At 38.3% G+C, this 17,688-nt stretch overlaps 1 protein-coding gene across 17 annotated transcripts in view; it reads right to left on the bottom strand.

Annotated features, from left to right (window-relative positions):
- LOC139975754 (uncharacterized) overlaps window positions 1-17,688 on the bottom strand; it is a 106,263-nt gene that overhangs the window by 76,735 nt on the left and 11,840 nt on the right. For 9 of the 17 annotated variants that reach the window (XM_071983889.1, XM_071983891.1, XM_071983894.1 and 6 more), the window contains exons 3-16: window positions 17,072-17,185; window positions 15,842-15,967; window positions 13,991-14,113; window positions 11,400-11,525; window positions 10,482-10,610; window positions 9,488-9,643; window positions 8,911-9,057; window positions 7,234-7,353; window positions 6,667-6,915; window positions 5,398-5,652; window positions 4,909-5,163; window positions 2,185-2,433; window positions 1,703-1,951; window positions 356-613 (exon numbers count right to left, since the gene is read on the bottom strand). In XM_071983889.1, coding sequence (XP_071839990.1) covers window positions 356-613; window positions 1,703-1,951; window positions 2,185-2,433; window positions 4,909-5,163; window positions 5,398-5,652; window positions 6,667-6,915; window positions 7,234-7,353; window positions 8,911-9,057; window positions 9,488-9,643; window positions 10,482-10,610; window positions 11,400-11,525; window positions 13,991-14,113; window positions 15,842-15,967; window positions 17,072-17,185 — 2,556 coding nt within the window. The remainder of the gene's footprint in view (window positions 1-355; window positions 614-1,702; window positions 1,952-2,184; window positions 2,434-4,908; window positions 5,164-5,397; window positions 5,653-6,666; window positions 6,916-7,233; window positions 7,354-8,910; window positions 9,058-9,487; window positions 9,644-10,481; window positions 10,611-11,399; window positions 11,526-13,990; window positions 14,114-15,841; window positions 15,968-17,071; window positions 17,186-17,688) is intronic. The other 8 variants (XM_071983898.1, XM_071983901.1, XM_071983906.1 and 5 more) reach the window with 6 other exon arrangements.

Genomic DNA, 17,688 nt, shown 5'->3' with positions numbered 1-17,688 from the left:
AAATAAGCTAGATTGGCTTTAAAACTCTTCCAGGTTACAGTTACTACATTAATATGCCATTTATAATGCTAGAACATGTTTAATACTTTAATTTAAGGTGCTGATCGAGTCACGGAGCATTAAAACCATATTTCTGTACTTTGCACAAAAAAAAAACATTTTCATGATACACAATTGCTATTCAGTCTTCAACATTTTTCTTGTTGGTGAGAAGTCTCCCAGGTCATGTGACGTTTGGTATAAAACAATCAAATAATATCACAAATATCCACTTTATAAAGGTTTCCATGACATTTCAATTGAAAGAATATGATGATGAAATTTGAAAAAGTTGTAGTTTTCAATCAAAATTTACCAGGAAATTCTTCTACAGTAAACCCAAAATCACATTCCGATGTTGCCCCAGCTGAGTCTGTACAGGTACAACGAACGGTTGTCTGGCCAACAGGAAAGAGATCTCCACTCTGTTCATTACATTCTGGAGTAATAGAGCCATCTTCACTATCAAAACAGCTACCAATATCCTCCCATGTTACAAACTGACCAAAGTTTCCCTGAAAGCTGGTGACAGGTTGAATGTTGGGACAATTAGGTGGGGATGGAGGAGTATTTACTGAAAGAAATGAACAGAAAAGGAAAGGAAACTTAATCAAATGACATCAATACTAAGGCAGTCATACTTTAGTCTTTAATGTATTTTTTAAATTCTCTAGACCAGAACAACAACAAGAGCTCTCTCTACTCCATCCTACCAGAAATTGAACCAAAATATGACATTGCCACAACTATTTCTTCATTTTAAATCCATAGACAAAAAATTAGCACAACGACAAAAAAAATAAACAATTACCAGGATTCACTTCAAAAGTAAATTCACATTCCGATGTTTACATCCACTGACTGGAAACTAACTGCAAACACGATTAATTGCAACAGCAAATGAAGAAATACCTGAGATGTTGACTTATTTCACAAGGTAGGCATTTCAACTGCGGCAAGACCTCACTTTTCGTATGGCATAGTATGTATACTGGACTATAATATCAGTGAATCTTACGAAATATGCAAGAAGTTTAGGCAATTTTTTAACCATAATTTACTTTTAATTCAAGAATTGCTACCCAAAATGATTTTAAAATGTGTGAACAATTCTAACAACCATGTCTTTCTGTTTTAGGTGCTTGTTTATTGGAAGAGTGAAGTCAATAAATGGTTCACTTTCTTATGAGAAGTACAGTACATGGAAAGTTCATTGTTATCGTTTCGCCTTCGCTATACACTCTGCAGAATGAAGTCACATGGTTACATGTAAGTTCATTTGCTATGACGCATCGCATTTCTGGTCAGTGAGAATCTGCTTACTTTGACATCAAATTTCTCTAAATTACTGTCTCTTTCCACTTAACGGAAACCACGGTATTGTTTGTATACTAAAATACTTAAGTATGTGCAAAAAAAAGAACATTTGTTTGCCTCCAGCTATGCATTTTAAATTTTGTAGACCAACAAAGGGCATCAATATCAAGGCAGTCATACTTTTGTCTTGAATATGTTTCTTAAATTCCTTAGACCAGAACAACGACAAGTTTTTTCTACTCTATCCTACCAAAACTTGAACCAAAAGATTACATTACCACAACTATTTTCTTCATTTCAAATCCATAAACAGAAAATTAGCACAACGCCAACAATAAACAATTACCAGGATCCACTTGAAAGGTAAAGTCACATTCCGATGTTGCCCCAGCTGAGTCTGTACAGGTGCAACGAACGATTGTCTGTCCAACAGGGAAGAAAGCGCCACTCTGTTCATTACATTCTGGAGTAATAGAGCCATCTTCACTATCTAAACAGCTGCCAATATCCCATGTTACAATCTGACCAACATTTCCCTGAAAGCTGGTGACAGGTTGAATGTTGGGACAAGTAGGTGGAGGCGGAGGAGTATTAACTGAAAGAAATTAACAGAAAAGGAAACTTAATAAAAGGGCATCAATATTAAGGCAGTCATAGTTTAGTCTTTAATGTATTTTTTAAATTCTGTAGACCAGAACAACAACAACAAGAGCTCTCTCTACTCTATCCTACCAGAAATTGAACCAAGAGATTACCTTGCCACAACTATTTTCTTCATTTCAAATCCATAAACAGAAAATTAGCACAACGCCAACAATAAACAATTACCAGGATCCACTTGAAAGGTAAAGTCACATTCCGATGTTGCCCCAGCTGAGTCTGTACAGGTGCAACGAACGGTTGTCTGGCCAACAGGAAAGAAAGCTCCACTCTGTCGATTACATTCTGGAGTAATAGAGCCATCTTCACTATCTAAACAGCTGTCAATATCCCATGTTACAATCTGACCAACATTTCCCTGAAAGCTGGTGACAGGTTGAATGTTGGGACAAGTAGGTGGGGATGGAGGAGTATTTACTGAAAGAAATGAACAGAAAAGGAAACTTAATAAAAGGGCATCAATATTAAGGCAGTCATCATTAAGTCTTTAATGTGGTTTTTAAATTCTGTAGACCAGAACAACAACAACAAGAGCTCTCTCTACTCCATTCCACCAGAAATTGAACCAAGAGATTACATTGCCATAACTATTTTCTTCATTTCAAAACCATAGACAGAAAATTAGCACAACGACAAAAATAAACAATTACCAGGATTCACTTGAAAAGTAAATTCACATTCCGATGTTTACATCCTCTGACTGGAAACTAACTGCAAACACTATTAATTGCAACAGCAAATGAAGCAATACCTGAGATGTTGACTTATTTCACAAGGTAGGCATTTCAACTGCGGAAAGACCTCACTTTTTGTATGGCATAGTATGTATACTGGCCGACAATAGCAGTGAAACTTACAAAATATGACCAGACGTTTAGGAAGTCTTTTAACCATAATTTACTTTTAATTCAAGAATTGCTACCCAAAATGAGTTAACAAATGTGTGAACAATTCTAGCAGACATATCTTTCTCTTGTAGATGCATGTTTATTGGAAGAGTGAAGTTTAATAAATGGTTCACTTTCTTATATGAAGTACGTGGAAAATTCATTGTTATTGTTTCGTCTGTGCTGTACACTCTGCATAGTGACGTCACATTGTGACCTGTACGTTCATGAGCTTTTAAGCATCAACATTTCTGGTCAGTGAGAATCTGCTAACTTTGACATGAAATTTCTCTAAATTGCTGTCTCTTTCGACTAAACGGGAACCACAGTATTGTTTGTGTACTAAAATACTTCAAGAGGATGTGAAATGGAAAAATTTATATAAATCATTGTTTTCTATAGACTAGTAGCTTTCCAATTAAAACCCAATTTGTGTCAAACGAAGCTTGCATCCTCGAGGAATAAACCATCAAAAATTTAAGGGTAATAAAAACTTTCTGAAAAAATGTTGAATTTACGGTACTGCGGCGTGACGACTGTCGAGGAACTCAGCTCACTTCGCTTTGTTTACATTTCTTAAACGTCTGAGAACACACAACATTACACTGTTGCAGTGCTCTGTAGTAATTGGTGTTTGGAGTTTTGTTTTTACATAACTTTATCTCGTAACTGTTAAATATGCCGAGCCGATATGTGATTGCAGGTTGCTCCACCACAAGTAAAGACGGATTTCACCTGCACGCTTTTCCAAAAGATGACAGAAATCGAAGAATTTGGACAAGACTCGTTCAAAACACTACACATACACAACGTTACGAGTGCCTGTAGGCATATACTATTGCCAAATTACTTGTTATGACCATAGCCTAGGTCTCCTTGATGCAGCAAATGGCGATTTTTTTTTATTGGTTACCTAATATTTTGCACAAAACTTAAAGCCAGTTGGTTTTAGAACAATCCATACTAGAACTGCAAGTTTTCTTTTGTGGTAAAACTGGCGTTATGTTATGATTTTACGTAACTGTTGGATGATACAATTACACGGGCTAGACCGTTATACAACGTATATTACTTAGGTCTAGACCTCATGTTACCACTACTAGTACTTAGTATAGGGTTGCACTGTACAGAATGTCACCTTTTCCTTGCACTGTTAGTAACAAAAATCTAGAAGCTTCGCTACGAAGTTAAGTAGCAGGATCATCGACATTCGAGATAATTTAAATCATATTAGGGTCTATAAATAACGATGGTTTTGTTTATGCTCAGCCAACCAGTTTCGGTTCAGAGTAGTCCAACCGTTCTGCTCGGGGACTTCGATCGGCAGCGACGCATCTCGGCCATCGGGATCGTTTTACAATTCTTCGGCAAGGGGCTCAATTGATAGCAAAATACATCGATATCTTCATCACCCTCGAAAACTATTTGCTCCTCTTCTTCCTCAAGAAAAACATATTAGTCAAAGCTCACGAATGTCCTAAGAGATGAAGTCCCATATCCTCGGAATCGGAAGATTCGGGCAAAGACATTTTCAATTGATGAGAAGAGTGTTGTGGTTACATATAGTAAATTGTATGACGCCGTATCGGTAAAAAGCGGGAGTCGGCTTTGGCTGAAACGGTTCCTTTGATGACGTCAGATGAACCGCGGTGGGCAGCTTTGAAATTTTTTTATGAGTGGCAGCTCTAGGGAATACTTTGACAGCAAATTTCTGGCGTTTGAACCCACATTTCCGGAAAGTTGTGCAGGGTGGTGATGTTGTAATGTAGATAAACCATTCCAAGACATGAAAACCCACCACTTCATAACCTCTTTATTAAAGTATGTGCCAAAAAAAGAACATTTGTTTGCCTTTAGCTATGCATTTTAAATTCAGTAGGCTAAACCAAGAGTTCTCTCTACTCCATGCTACCAGAAATTGAGCCAAAATAACAACATTGCCAAACACTTTTTAACATTGAAAACCATAGACAGAAAATCAGCACAATGACAAAAAAACAATTACCAGGATTCACTTGAATGGTAAATTCACATTCCGATGTTGCCCCGGCTGAGTCTGTACAGGTGCAACGAACGGTTGTCTGGCCAACAGGAAAGAGATCTCCACTCTGTTCATTACATTCTGGAGTAATAGAGCCATCTTCACTATCAGAACAGCTATCAATATCTTCCCATGTTACAAACTGACCAAAGTTTCCCTGAAAGCTGGTGACAGGTTGAATGTTGTTGGGACAATTAGGTGGGGATGGAGGAGTATTAACTGAAAGAAATGAACAGAAAAGGAAACTTAATCAAATGACATAATATTAAGGCATTTAAAGTTTAGTCTTTAATGTATTTTTTAAGTTCTGTAGACCAGAACAACAACAAGAGTTCTCTCTACCCCATGCTATTAGAATATTGAGCTAAAATAACAACATTGCCAAACACTATTTAATATTGAAAACTATGGACCGAAAATCAGCACAATGACACACAAAAAAAAAACAATTACCAGGATTCACTTGAATGGTAAAGTCACATTCCGATGTTGCCCCAGCTGAGTCTGTACAGATGCAACGAACGGTTGTCTGGCCAACAGGAAAGAGATCTCCATTCCGTTCATTACATTCTGGAGTAACAGAGCCATCTTCACTATCAAAACAGCTATCAATATCCTCCCATGTTACAAACTGACCAAAGTTTCCCTGAAAGCTGGTGACAGGTTGAATGTTGTTGGGACAATTAGGTGGGGATGGAGGAGTATTAACTGAAAAAAATGAATAGAAAATGAAACTTAATCAAAGGACATCAATACTAAGGCAGTCATACTTTAGTCTTGAAATGTGTATCTTAAATTCTGTAGACCAGAACAACAACAAGGGCTCCCTCTACTCCATCCTACCAGAAACCAGAATGTTGGAACAGACGGGACTAAGAGGAGGCATGTTTACCACTGAATAAAACAAGTGGACAAAAATTAACAGAATTATTTGACATAATCAGATGTTATGTTTCTATTAAGCAAAATGTTATCGTTATTACAAAGATGTATCCTGATAAAACAAACTTGAACAAGTTTTTAGCAATTTTTGCAATTTTTGAAATATCGATATTACAAAAATGTATCCTGATAAAACAAACTTGTACAAGTTTTTTGCAATTCTCTATAGAAAACTTTGGCCACAAAAAAATGAATCTAAACGCACTCACTAAAGTGAGACTATTTGTACATCACATGTTGGTATAGGAATACAACTTTCCATGCTATCAAGTCACTGACTAGTAGCTCATTCCTTGCCCTCCTTCCTACCCTCTCAAAAAAAAAAAACGTCTCATACAAATGCTAAGCAAAATGGGCAAGTCGCTATGCAAGTCCAAAGATACACAACAGTTTTGTACACAGGAACCATAGTTTTGTCAAAGGAGACAAAGTTCAGAACATTCAAACCTCCCATTCAAAACTTTTAATGCTAAATTATTCTCTGTCATATAATTAAAAAGTGCAATCCCTGACTGAACAAAAAATCTTCACAAGACGGATACTTATGTAAAACTCGTTGTGGAAGAGCTGCAGTAGAAGAGGTGGAATTTTTTGCCCTGAAACCACAAGCTTCCACTTATAATGTAAACACGGGCAGACTCAGACAGGTAGAGCAAAACTGATAAAAAGGAGAGATGTAGGACTTTTGGTAGAATCGGAAGTAAGAGGGTGATGGCGCTAGAGGGTCATGGGGCAGTGCAAGACAGTTACCATGACCTTTGACCCTGTCGCCAAACTTACCAGGATTTACATTGACATCAAAATTGCAGGTAGCTACATTGCCAGAGGCATCGGAAAAGGTATAGGTAACCTGGAAGAAGGTGCCGAGCTGGTATAGTGCCCCTGGATCTCTGCTTCGGGAGGTAAACACTGTAGAATCCACTGCCGAGGGTTCCGTCCAACTTACAATGGCATACCCCTGGAACTGGTTGCTAGGGGTTACTGTGATATCACTTGGTGGACAATTTCGAACCACCGGAGCAACGAAGTCTGGCAGAAGACAACAAACAGGAAAGTGCTTTACCTCAGAATAGGATTAGAACCCTTAGTTTATTTTTTATTTAAATTATGAGTTTGATGTTATCAACTAAAACGCAACATGCTGCCTACACGTTTGTCACCTTGAACTGATTCTTTCAGTGACTCCCCAATCCCTGACCAATCTCTGAGACAACTCAGTAAAGCCCACACAGAGGCAGATATGACGAAAACAGTGGTTAAAGAATCGTAGAGACAAGTATGAGGCTCATAGATATCGCCGGTGGGCGGATAATTGGCGATATACTTTCACCAATTTGCCATACTCACCAGCGACGTTGCCGCAAGTTACACCAGAGAAGGATGGACGGCATTGACAGGTGAAATATGAGAAGAATGGAGTGCAGGTTCCGCCGTTGTTACAAGGGTCACTACGACAGGGGTCAAAATCTGCCGAGCGAGTAGAAAGTACAGTATTAACGAACAACGGAGGAAAACTGACTGGGAAATTATAAAACAGTGACAAAGAGGAGAGAAAATTATGGTTACAATTAACAGGATACTCTGGAGTGAACTCTGGATATATACAGGAGTAGTAGCCATCTACCAACTGAGCCATCCAGCCATCAGTTGGTGTCGATCCCTAAATAGCCACTTCTTTGTTTTCCAAAATAAAGATCCAAAAGGAAAGAAGGGAAAAAAGGAATATTACAAAAAAATTAAGAGCAGGATTTTAAAACTTGCATATTGCTGTCTTACTATACTTAGCAATTATCAATGTATTGTATGCAGGTATCTATGTAAAGAAAAGATTCAAAATATTCTCACTAGCCCACATGCATCAAATACCATGGGAACATGGTATACGCAAAGAAATGAGGCTTCTGAGTAGCGCCGATATCATTTAAAAGTAATCTGTTCCACTCTTAGGTTGGCCACACGCTGCCCGACCGACCAAGACTAGAACTGACTCCACCATGCATCGTGCCCAAGTTTTCGACAGTTGCCGAAGATCGACCCACAGTCTTACAACTGATGCAGCACGATAAATGACGGCTGAGCACAGCCCCACACAGTAATTAATGGTTTCTGTCAGCGAGAAGTGTTCGGGAATCGGGATATTAGGTCACATGACAATTTCCATGTGATTAGTTATATCTGTTCAAACTCAGCAGTCTTAGTTTTGCACTGAATTTTTGAAATTTACCCGACAGGCCAAAAACCAGATCAGTCTTGGGGTCTTCAGGCAGATGCACCCTGCCTGACTCTCCATAGTTTTTTTTATGTTAAGTTAAGTGAAGTTAATGTGTTCTGTGTTCACCAAAGCTGTGTAGCCATACTGTTGGTCATGCACAGGACTCGTTATCCAAAAGTCAGCGGGCTGTTTCAAAATCCTGTTCTTTGCAAGAAGTTCTTTGCTCTTTCAAAGACTCATTCTGTCCTTATAGTGATACGGATTATTCAAAACTCGAGGTTACAAATATATTATGAAGAGATTACACTAATAATATATTTGCTGTTAACAAGGAGATTGAATGAGTCCATTATCACAACCTGGGACTTCTTCAAGCTGCCACAAACAGTATGAAGTTTATGAACATATATACTACCACATATCTCCAGCCTCCACTCTCCCCTGCCCCTCTTCACCTCCCCTTGGATTTTATCATATGTGTATTATTGATATTGCATTTACACAAAGCAACACATTCTGCAGTAACAAAACCAACTGATTATATTTCCAGATGTCTGCAAAGATTGCTTGTCTATACATAAACCCAATCGCCCTCCCAACTCCCCCACTCCCAATACCCCCCACCCCTCCACCCCAATAACAATTGTATTATATACTGTAATCTTTGTCAATGAAAACAACCAGGCAGGTACAAAAGAAAGTATCCTTGTTCAAAGTCTAGATAGCTCTTTAGACATTCCCCACCATTTGGAGTCCCAACACCTGCCCCACCCTCGTGCCCCCTCCCCCTCCACACAATAAATAATACTTACAAACAATACTGCAATATCGGCCAATGAAACCAACTGGGCAGTTACAAAAGTCAGTGATCCGGTTGCTGAAGGAAAGGTAGCAGTTCCGACATTCCCCGTCGTTCTGACAACGTTGTACCAAGGCACACTGATCTGTTCCTCCAAAATCTATGAAAGGACAACAAGACAAAAAAAAGATGGTCACATATAAATGTAAAGAATGATCCAAAAGTCAAATTATTTTCGCCCGTCTCTAGTTCACACAGACGAGCAGACTTACACTGAACAGACACAAGGAAGTTCCGTTCCATGTTAGAATACTGACGACAAATGAAAAATGCCTGATAGACTGGCAAGTTACAAAGTAGCATAAAAGGATGTTATCAATTTGTCAAATATTTTTCATTTCGAGGCTTTCATGGTTTTCGTCTCAGTTGTGACAAATGGCGAGACAAGGATTCAATGTGAGTCAATGTGATGTGAGTCAATGTGATTCAATGTGAGTCAATGTGATTCAATGTGCATCCCACTATTGGCACATATAGTCATCGCTTACCCAGTCGAAAGGAGCGGAAGTGTACATTTTTCGACTACTTACTCAAATTTTGGGCACAGTTCTGACCACCGAATCCCGCACTGCACACGCATGCATATTGAGATGTATACACAGGGCCACTGGTGCTGTCGTAACTGTTATAGCAGGTAGCAGAATTGCGACACGGGTTGTTGCTACAGCTGTCCGTGGAAGGTGTTACTATGGAAACAAGTTACAGGTAAAACATACCCTAAATGATAGTGTACATTCTACAATGACATCAATCATTTTAACATGTATGAAGAATTTGGTAGACGTATAACCCTGCCTTCCATTACAGGGACAGAACTAACGTGCTACAAGTTTTCTTGATTCTTTACTATAATTTTATAGTAGTTTGCATTAAAATTTGTAAAACATAATACCCCTCCTTACATATACCTATTGAATGGCAAGCTTCTGGGATTTAGGTGGAAAAACAGACCTCTTCCATATAATAATGAACTACAGCTGACACCACATCAACACCATCATGTCCTTATATTGGTGAACAGAAAGGTTTAAACAAAGTAAAATCAAATCCAATTCTAGTTGGATAACAGACTTCTTCCTCATAATCACGACACATAATGCAATTACCCTGACATCACATCAACACCACCACATCAATACATACCTGGTGAACAGCAAGTTTAATATAAAGCAAATCAAACCCAATCCAAGATGGAATAACAGACTCCTCCCTCACATGTAACATGCAATACAATTTACCTAACACCACATCAACACCACCACATCAATCCATACCTGGTGAACAGCAAGTTTAATATAAAGCATATCAAACCCAATTATACGTGGGGAATAGCAGTCTCCTTCCTCACAGGTAATATGCAATACAATTTACACCACATCAACACCATCCCGTCAATACATACCTGGTGAATAGCAAGTTTAATATAAAGCAAATCAAACCCAATTCTAGGTGGAATAACCGACTTCTTCCTTATAATCACAACATGCAATGTACTGTACCTGACACAATCATGTCAATACATACCTACTGAGCGGCAATTGACTCCTGAAATTCCATCCGGGCAGAGACAAACATAACCTGAGCCTTGTTGATAACAGACTCCACCATTCTCACAGGGGAAACTGTTACATGGATTAGTAACCACAAAAGGGGCTAAGGTTGAGAAGAGTGACAAAAGTACAAACTGTAACAGAACTTAAATATAGTAACCCATTAAGCTGAAAATATTCAGTTCTGCAGACTTTTTAGAACATGAAGGTGAACAAAGTCAAATTCTACGCCCTCCTAGACCAACCAGTACAACATATAGCTACAGCCATCACTTGTCACTATACAGATCCCATAGCATAAACAGATGCTTGATCTATATATGCAATGATGTTGTACAACAGTGTTGGACTTGTGAGCTGCACAAAATAGCCGGCACAGCAAGCACTTCGACTATTGTTAAAAATGACATAGATAATTTAAAAGTTCAACCACTTATCATAATAATCATAATTAAGAATAGAGATCAGCAGTTATTTTTACGACGCTTAAGCGGCCGTAGCTTGTTCTTAGAATGAAAATCCCTCCTTACTATGACTTGCTCGGGTATCAAACCCGGAACCTCCTGATTGCTAAGCCTCATTGCTTCAAATGCCACTGCCACCACTCGGCCTGGCATCTTTTGTGTCGTCAAATTTCGATATCCAATTTAATATTGCGACCAAGTATAGAGTAAAATGTGCGTACAAAATGAAATCACCATGGTTTCACTTATGTCACACCAGAGTGAAAATCAATTTAGAAAGTGCAAAACTGTTGACCACAGGCTTTTGTATAGATGGTGTCTGCAAAGATACAATGGGCTTTGGTAGGACGTTTGTTGAATTTTTTAACGTAATATAGATCGGGTGGGGAACCCTTCGTTAGTTTATATCGTAGTGATGTTTCGAGTACCTATCTGGCAGCGTTCTCCGCTGTAACCGGTTTCGCAAACACACTGGAATGATGAACAGGATAAGGTTCCTCTGATACAAAATCCTCCATTAAGACAGGGTCTGCTACTACAAGGATCAGGTATCGCTGTTAGTTAGAAAACAAAAAAAAATTGAGAAAACTGAAGAAGAAGATATCATTAATAATGGTTAGTAGTCAACAAACCCAACTATCAAGTTTTGAGTTAGAGGAGAGGATATTTTTAATCACGTAGCAGTAGATCTGTCTACCCCATCCCATCCACCCTCCCCCCCCCCCTCCAATTTCATCACAAGATGGGGGAACCAGAAAATACTATGGGATGTTTATGAAAGTATGACTGTATAGAAAGTATGAAATTGTGAATATTTTCCAATATATCCATAGCAGCTCACTTTACATTGACGCCCTTTCACAGAAGCGGCACAACCGCTGAACACTGTAATCTAGTTCAATTTCACACCTCGCTGGGTGACTGGAGAGCAGAATGTTTGCCTACTTGGAAAGATCAAATCAGGATAGACACTTGACAGTGATTTGATCTGGTATTCATAAAGCAAAATGTCTATTCAAGGGCCACGCCAGGGATGAAAGAGTTCATCGGGCAGAAAGCGAGCGATATCAAACACAGATTTGCATATCACAGTCTCATACAGTGCCACTTTTGAAAGGAGGTTAAAATATAACCATTTAATGACAACGGTTGACCAAAGAAAAAGTCCTATGTTGGAGTTATTAAACCTGCAGGTGTTTGAAAGCTTTCCATCGAATGGCATAGACTGAGTAGAAGTACGGCATGCATGTATTTATTTCTTATTTGCTAACTACTGTTAAAAGAGCTATTTAAAAGCTTTAAAATAAGGCAATTTCACAGAGTAATTATTTGAATCAGGTGGACATAGTCATTTTCAAAAGATTCTCTGTTTTTCATGCCAATCTTCAGTTTCTTTAACAAGATCTGACAAACTAAAATCATCGACATGTGTAACTAGTATAACGCAATTTAAGACAGGAATGTATCCACTTGTCTTTAAAAGAAAAGGGGGTTGACAGGTTCACAAAAAGAGCTGATAAAGTTTCGTTTGGAGAAGGGTTAATCCAATGTGTACGCATGCTTACTTCACTACATCCATTAATAAGGGAGAAAAGAACTTTGATGGTAATGGTCTTATAACAATAGACAGTCAGATACATCAACTCTACTGAAAGAGCCACATGGCTATTAACATAGAAGCCTGCCACACACTGCCCCTGCAAACGAACCAACCCAACTCAATTAACCAGTGAAACTTGGAAAGTTGTGAATCCAAGGATGGTTTGAAATTGAATGTCATTCATTCATTTATTTATCATTTCTTCAGTATGTACACAAAATTACAGAAAATGTATGACAGAAATGGATATTACACACTTGGGGAAAAAAGGTTCTAACTTGTCACTTTATTTCGAACATTTTCGGGTTCTTCAAGGATTTTTTCAAAGAATTACTTAGAATCGAAAAGGGTTCCAACTTGTCACGTATTTGGAACATTTCGGGTCTTTTACAGTCTGGAACCCCTTTTTGCCAAGAGTGTATAGTGTATACAATGAGACAATCGGTAAAACAAATTTTAATATACAAATTATAAACTTGATGAAATGAAGGGAGATCTGAAAAAAGTGATAAAATACTTTTGGAGTCAGACCACCCAATTTTCTTAAGACTGAACAAGGTTTTGCCAGTTTTGATTCGCGCTGGCTTCAGTCTGCGAAAACTCAATATTCATAGTGTTTTCCTGATTGGCATTCGGCAGTCTGCAGCAGTTTTTAACTCAATCTGTGATCTATCGGTTATTCAATGTACGGGGCTCAGTTATAAGTCTGTCCTTTCTTGACCTAGTTCATCACTAGGGTCATCAGACCTGTTCAGTTCTGAGTCTGACCGCTTTCAGACCAGGTGGTGTGCATTCGGCATTTTAATACAGTTTGAGTCAGTCAAACCTCATTTTGGACCTGTTTTACAAATTTTTGGTAAAACCTTGTTTCTGATGATACAGCAGTGTAATGTCCTGGATGGACCTCACTTTATAATTTACATCTATAAAATATGATGACCCCAATACCTCCTAGATGCTATAGTTCATGCCTTTTTGATATAACCCTTCTCTCTAAGTCATTCAGCCATAAGCATAGGTTTTTCGATGGACATTTGGGGGGGGGGGGAGACATGCTGGCCTGGGCCTGTGTGATATGTAAAATTTACAACAATATCACCTACTTATTAAACATAACACAGGTACACTAAGCCGGCAGTAAAACTAATGAGGAACTTATGGAGCAAAGATATTTGTGTGATCAACCTAACTGGAAAATTTCACAGAGAGAAACAAACAAACACATGAAAAGTGTAGCTTCAAAGAGAGGTTGACAATCCCGGGGGTGGGGGGGGGGCCTCCGGCTTAAAATGTCAGGGACTTTGATGATTGATACGCAAACGTCTATCAATTTTCCATTTGCCTTTTTATCATTCGTTTATTGATCTTTCCATATATTTTAAGAACAAGGTGCACGTATTAAATGCGGAATTTTCTTACCGTCCTCACAGAATTCTCCTGTGAAACATCCAACGCAATCACATGTGTACGATTCACAGCCGGTCTGCGATGCTACACAAGTGCCACTATTCTGGCAATTGTGATTGTCACAGGCATCTATCCCTGTATAGAAAAAAACGTTAACAAATAAATCTCAGAGAAGGCACGTCAAAACACTGGCATGCTTCGTTATCGAGGAGGGGTGGACCGGGGTCGATGCCCCTCACTCTCATTGTCGTTCAAGAGAAATGGCGTAGTCTGGGCTTTCACTTGATTCAGCTAGCGAAAAATTAGACCAGTGCTGTGGGTGTAGCTCCCACACATCCCCCCCCCCCACATCCATTATATTTTATTAACTCTCACAAATTACCTATAGGTAATTTGTTGTATTAGCACAAAATTGTATTTAAAGCTTCTTTTGATAGATTTAATCTATAGTCTTAATTTGACATTAAAACTTGTCGTTCCTTTTTAACGGAGAAACCCCAGGCCCCATAAATGAGTGTCGGCTTCAGTTATCCCAATGCCACCCCCCCCCCCTCCTTTATAAAATCCTTGGTTGGCTCCTATCAGATCTCAGTCTGATGTTATTTTTTAATTTGACCCAACATCTCCCGACCCCCACCTTTCAAATACCGTGCTTATCACTACATGAAAGAAACCTTAGACAGAGAGAAAAGTATATGACAGCATGTTAAGATGAAGACGACAGACTTTAAAGATGAATGTTAGATATGGATTACTGTGGGTGAGTCCTACCTGGAAATTGGGGGTACAGTCTTTTGCCAAATGTTATGAGACATAATTCAAGGTGAGGGAGAGGGTTGGGATGATGACTCTTAAGGCAGAGTTTTTGTCTTGCTATGCTATAGAAAAAAGAATATGTGCTACTAATGTTTCTATAACTTTTTTTTCTTAAGATATCAAATATGCCAAATCTCTGAAATGCTCCTTGCTGAAACTGATGATATGTCGTCGTCGTCGGCGGCGGCGGCCCCTAAGTGCAGACCTAAATGCTAATGTTAAGCAGTTGTTGTATAAATACTAACAACTCGACCGTAACATGTTCTTTTAACTTTGTATCAATGACGGAGCACTTTTGGATGACATTCAAGATCATTGGTCCTTTTGACAGATGTGTACTTTACAGGTCTTGTAAAACATGTCATTTGAGGCCATGGAAGACTTCTCCCATTGAGTCTTGCATTGCATCTGAGGAACTGACAATAATGGTCTGTGTATTAGACTATCTAGTCCAGTCACTTTCATAAATGACCAACACCTTGACAGATGTGTACTATACAGGTCTTGTGAAACATGTCATTTGAGACAATGAAAGATTTCTCCCATTGAGTTTTGTATTGCATCTGAGGAACTGACAGTAATGGTCTGTGTATTAGACTATCTAGTCCAGTCACTTTTGTAAAACATGTCATTTTGAGGCCATAAAAGAATTTCTCCCATTGAGTCTTGCATTGCATCTGAGGAACTGACAATTATGGTTTGTGTATTAGACTATATAATCCAGTCACTTTCATAAATGACCACAGCTGTTTAAAGGGTAAATACAAAAATTGAAGTGTAAATAGACTGGACTGACAGCATTGACTTTTTTTCCGAACAGTTTATAGTATAATAAAAATCAATCTTGTGCCTAAAGTCATCGCTTTAAGGCTCAAATTATTCTGGCACTTTGAAACTTGAAAGGGGTAGCAGTTTTAATACGTTTTTTGTTTGTTTTTTACATTTTAACATATATATCCAATTTGAGAGACATAAATATTTTGAGTTCCACAATTGTATACTTTTGTCAAAAATTTAAAACTTTATAAAGTTATGTAATGTACTTACTTCTTTCACAAAATTCTCCAAAGAAGCAGGGAGCACAGTCACAGAAGAATCGATTGCAGTTGTCTTGGAACGGTCTGCACACTCCTCCGTTAGAGCATGGATTATTGCTGCAGGATTGAGTAGCAACTATCGAGAGCAAACAAAATGGGGAGGGTTTTGGTGGAAATCCTCATTAAGCTCTTTGTTCCCAGAATCATAGTTCTTTCGTAGAACATTGTCTGGGTAATTCATCACAGGAAGACAAGTAGACAACTTCTACTTTAATCACCCACAACCTCCCACCCCCAAAAAAGAAAACACTAGCTAAGCTACGGTATTGCATATAACATGCACACTTGTGGCGTGTTTCTTAAAAGTCGTTCAAGAGAACAATAAAAAACAATCAGAGAGATCCCAGCCATGTTGTTGAATCTACTATTGTGTTTCTTATAGACAGAACTAACAGGTAAACATCACATGTTGGAACAGCAGGCCTAACACCGCTCAAACAATGTCAGTTTTCATTCATGTGCAGTGTTTCATAACGAGCCCCATTGAGGTCTTCAACACATGGTGGAGGGTGTGGGATGGATTTCTTTCATTTTAACAATTTTCAATATTTGTCCTTTTTTTGTTGTTGCTGCATGGTAGTTGTTTGTCAAAAGCATTTGTTGTCGAGGCTGAAATCACAAATTCACTCACTAGTGACAACGATGCGGCATCCGGAGAAACAAATGCACCTAGTAAAGTAGTAATACAGTATATGTTCACACCCGTTCATACCCTGAATAACAGCTTTGTCTTCTCTTTTTAGCAAGTTAGAAGTGGGTCATGAAAATTGTTATTGTTAGGGGGTTGCAGGGGGTTCTCCCTATGTCAAGACTTTAAAGACAGTTCTTTAAGCTTGCACACTAAGATACGTGAGGTAATTTCTTTTAGCATCAAAACAATAGTACAAGCTAGTTTTCGAGGCATTCTGGGTAGTGGGAAACTGATGGGTTGTGACTCAATCTTCATGGATAATCTTAGGCTTGTTGACTTGTGGGCCTAAATGTCTTAACCATCAGATGTCTACTTTTCCTATTTTGACAGGCGCTTCATATCTTGTATACAATTTTTACTTTTTTCATGGACACTCGTTATATTTACATTCAAAGCTTGTTTGAATTCCATAAAATTAATCAATCAATCAAGCAATAGTTTCCAGAACAGTAACTTAAAGGGACAAAGTACGAATGTGGCTCTCCTTACCTATTTCACAAGTTTGGCCAGTAAAACAGCCACTGCAGACACACACAAAATCAGTCACCGAAGAAGCAAAACATAAACCGCCATTCCGACACGGATCTGTATCGCATGGTGAAACTAAATATAAAACAAAAAGCAAGACAAAAGAAACAAAAAACAAGTATGTCATAATATTGTATCTAAAGGGTTAATGGATGAATAGTACAGTGTGCATGTATAGCATAGTACAAATATATATGTAGCAGGTATAAAATTTCACAAGTTAAGTCACTTGGTTAAGGAAAAAAAATTGCCAATGTTGAAAAAAATCTACTGGCTTAAAATCAAGTTTTCATCAGCATTTTTCCTAAACTATGATACACGTGTCTATTACTGTACAGACTTTTGAGACCAGCCCAGTAGTACTTTGCTAATAACTGACAAGCCATAATATTATACTTAATAGGTACATACATCATGCCGATTCTTTGACTGACCAAGTGTAACCGACTTAATTACTATGTGTTTAGTTTCTCAATATCTACTGGCAAAATTGCCAGTAGATATTTTTCGTTCTACTGGCATATGGCAAATCAACAGGCATTTATTTTGATAGTAAAAGTCCCAAATTATCGAAGCCT

This window comes from Apostichopus japonicus, chromosome 11 (genome assembly GCF_037975245.1).
Source record: "Apostichopus japonicus isolate 1M-3 chromosome 11, ASM3797524v1, whole genome shotgun sequence".
Taxonomy (NCBI): Eukaryota; Metazoa; Echinodermata; class Holothuroidea; order Aspidochirotida; family Stichopodidae; genus Apostichopus; species Apostichopus japonicus.
Note: the sequence above shows the minus strand (reverse complement) of the source record. Positions and strands in the feature narration are given on the sequence as shown.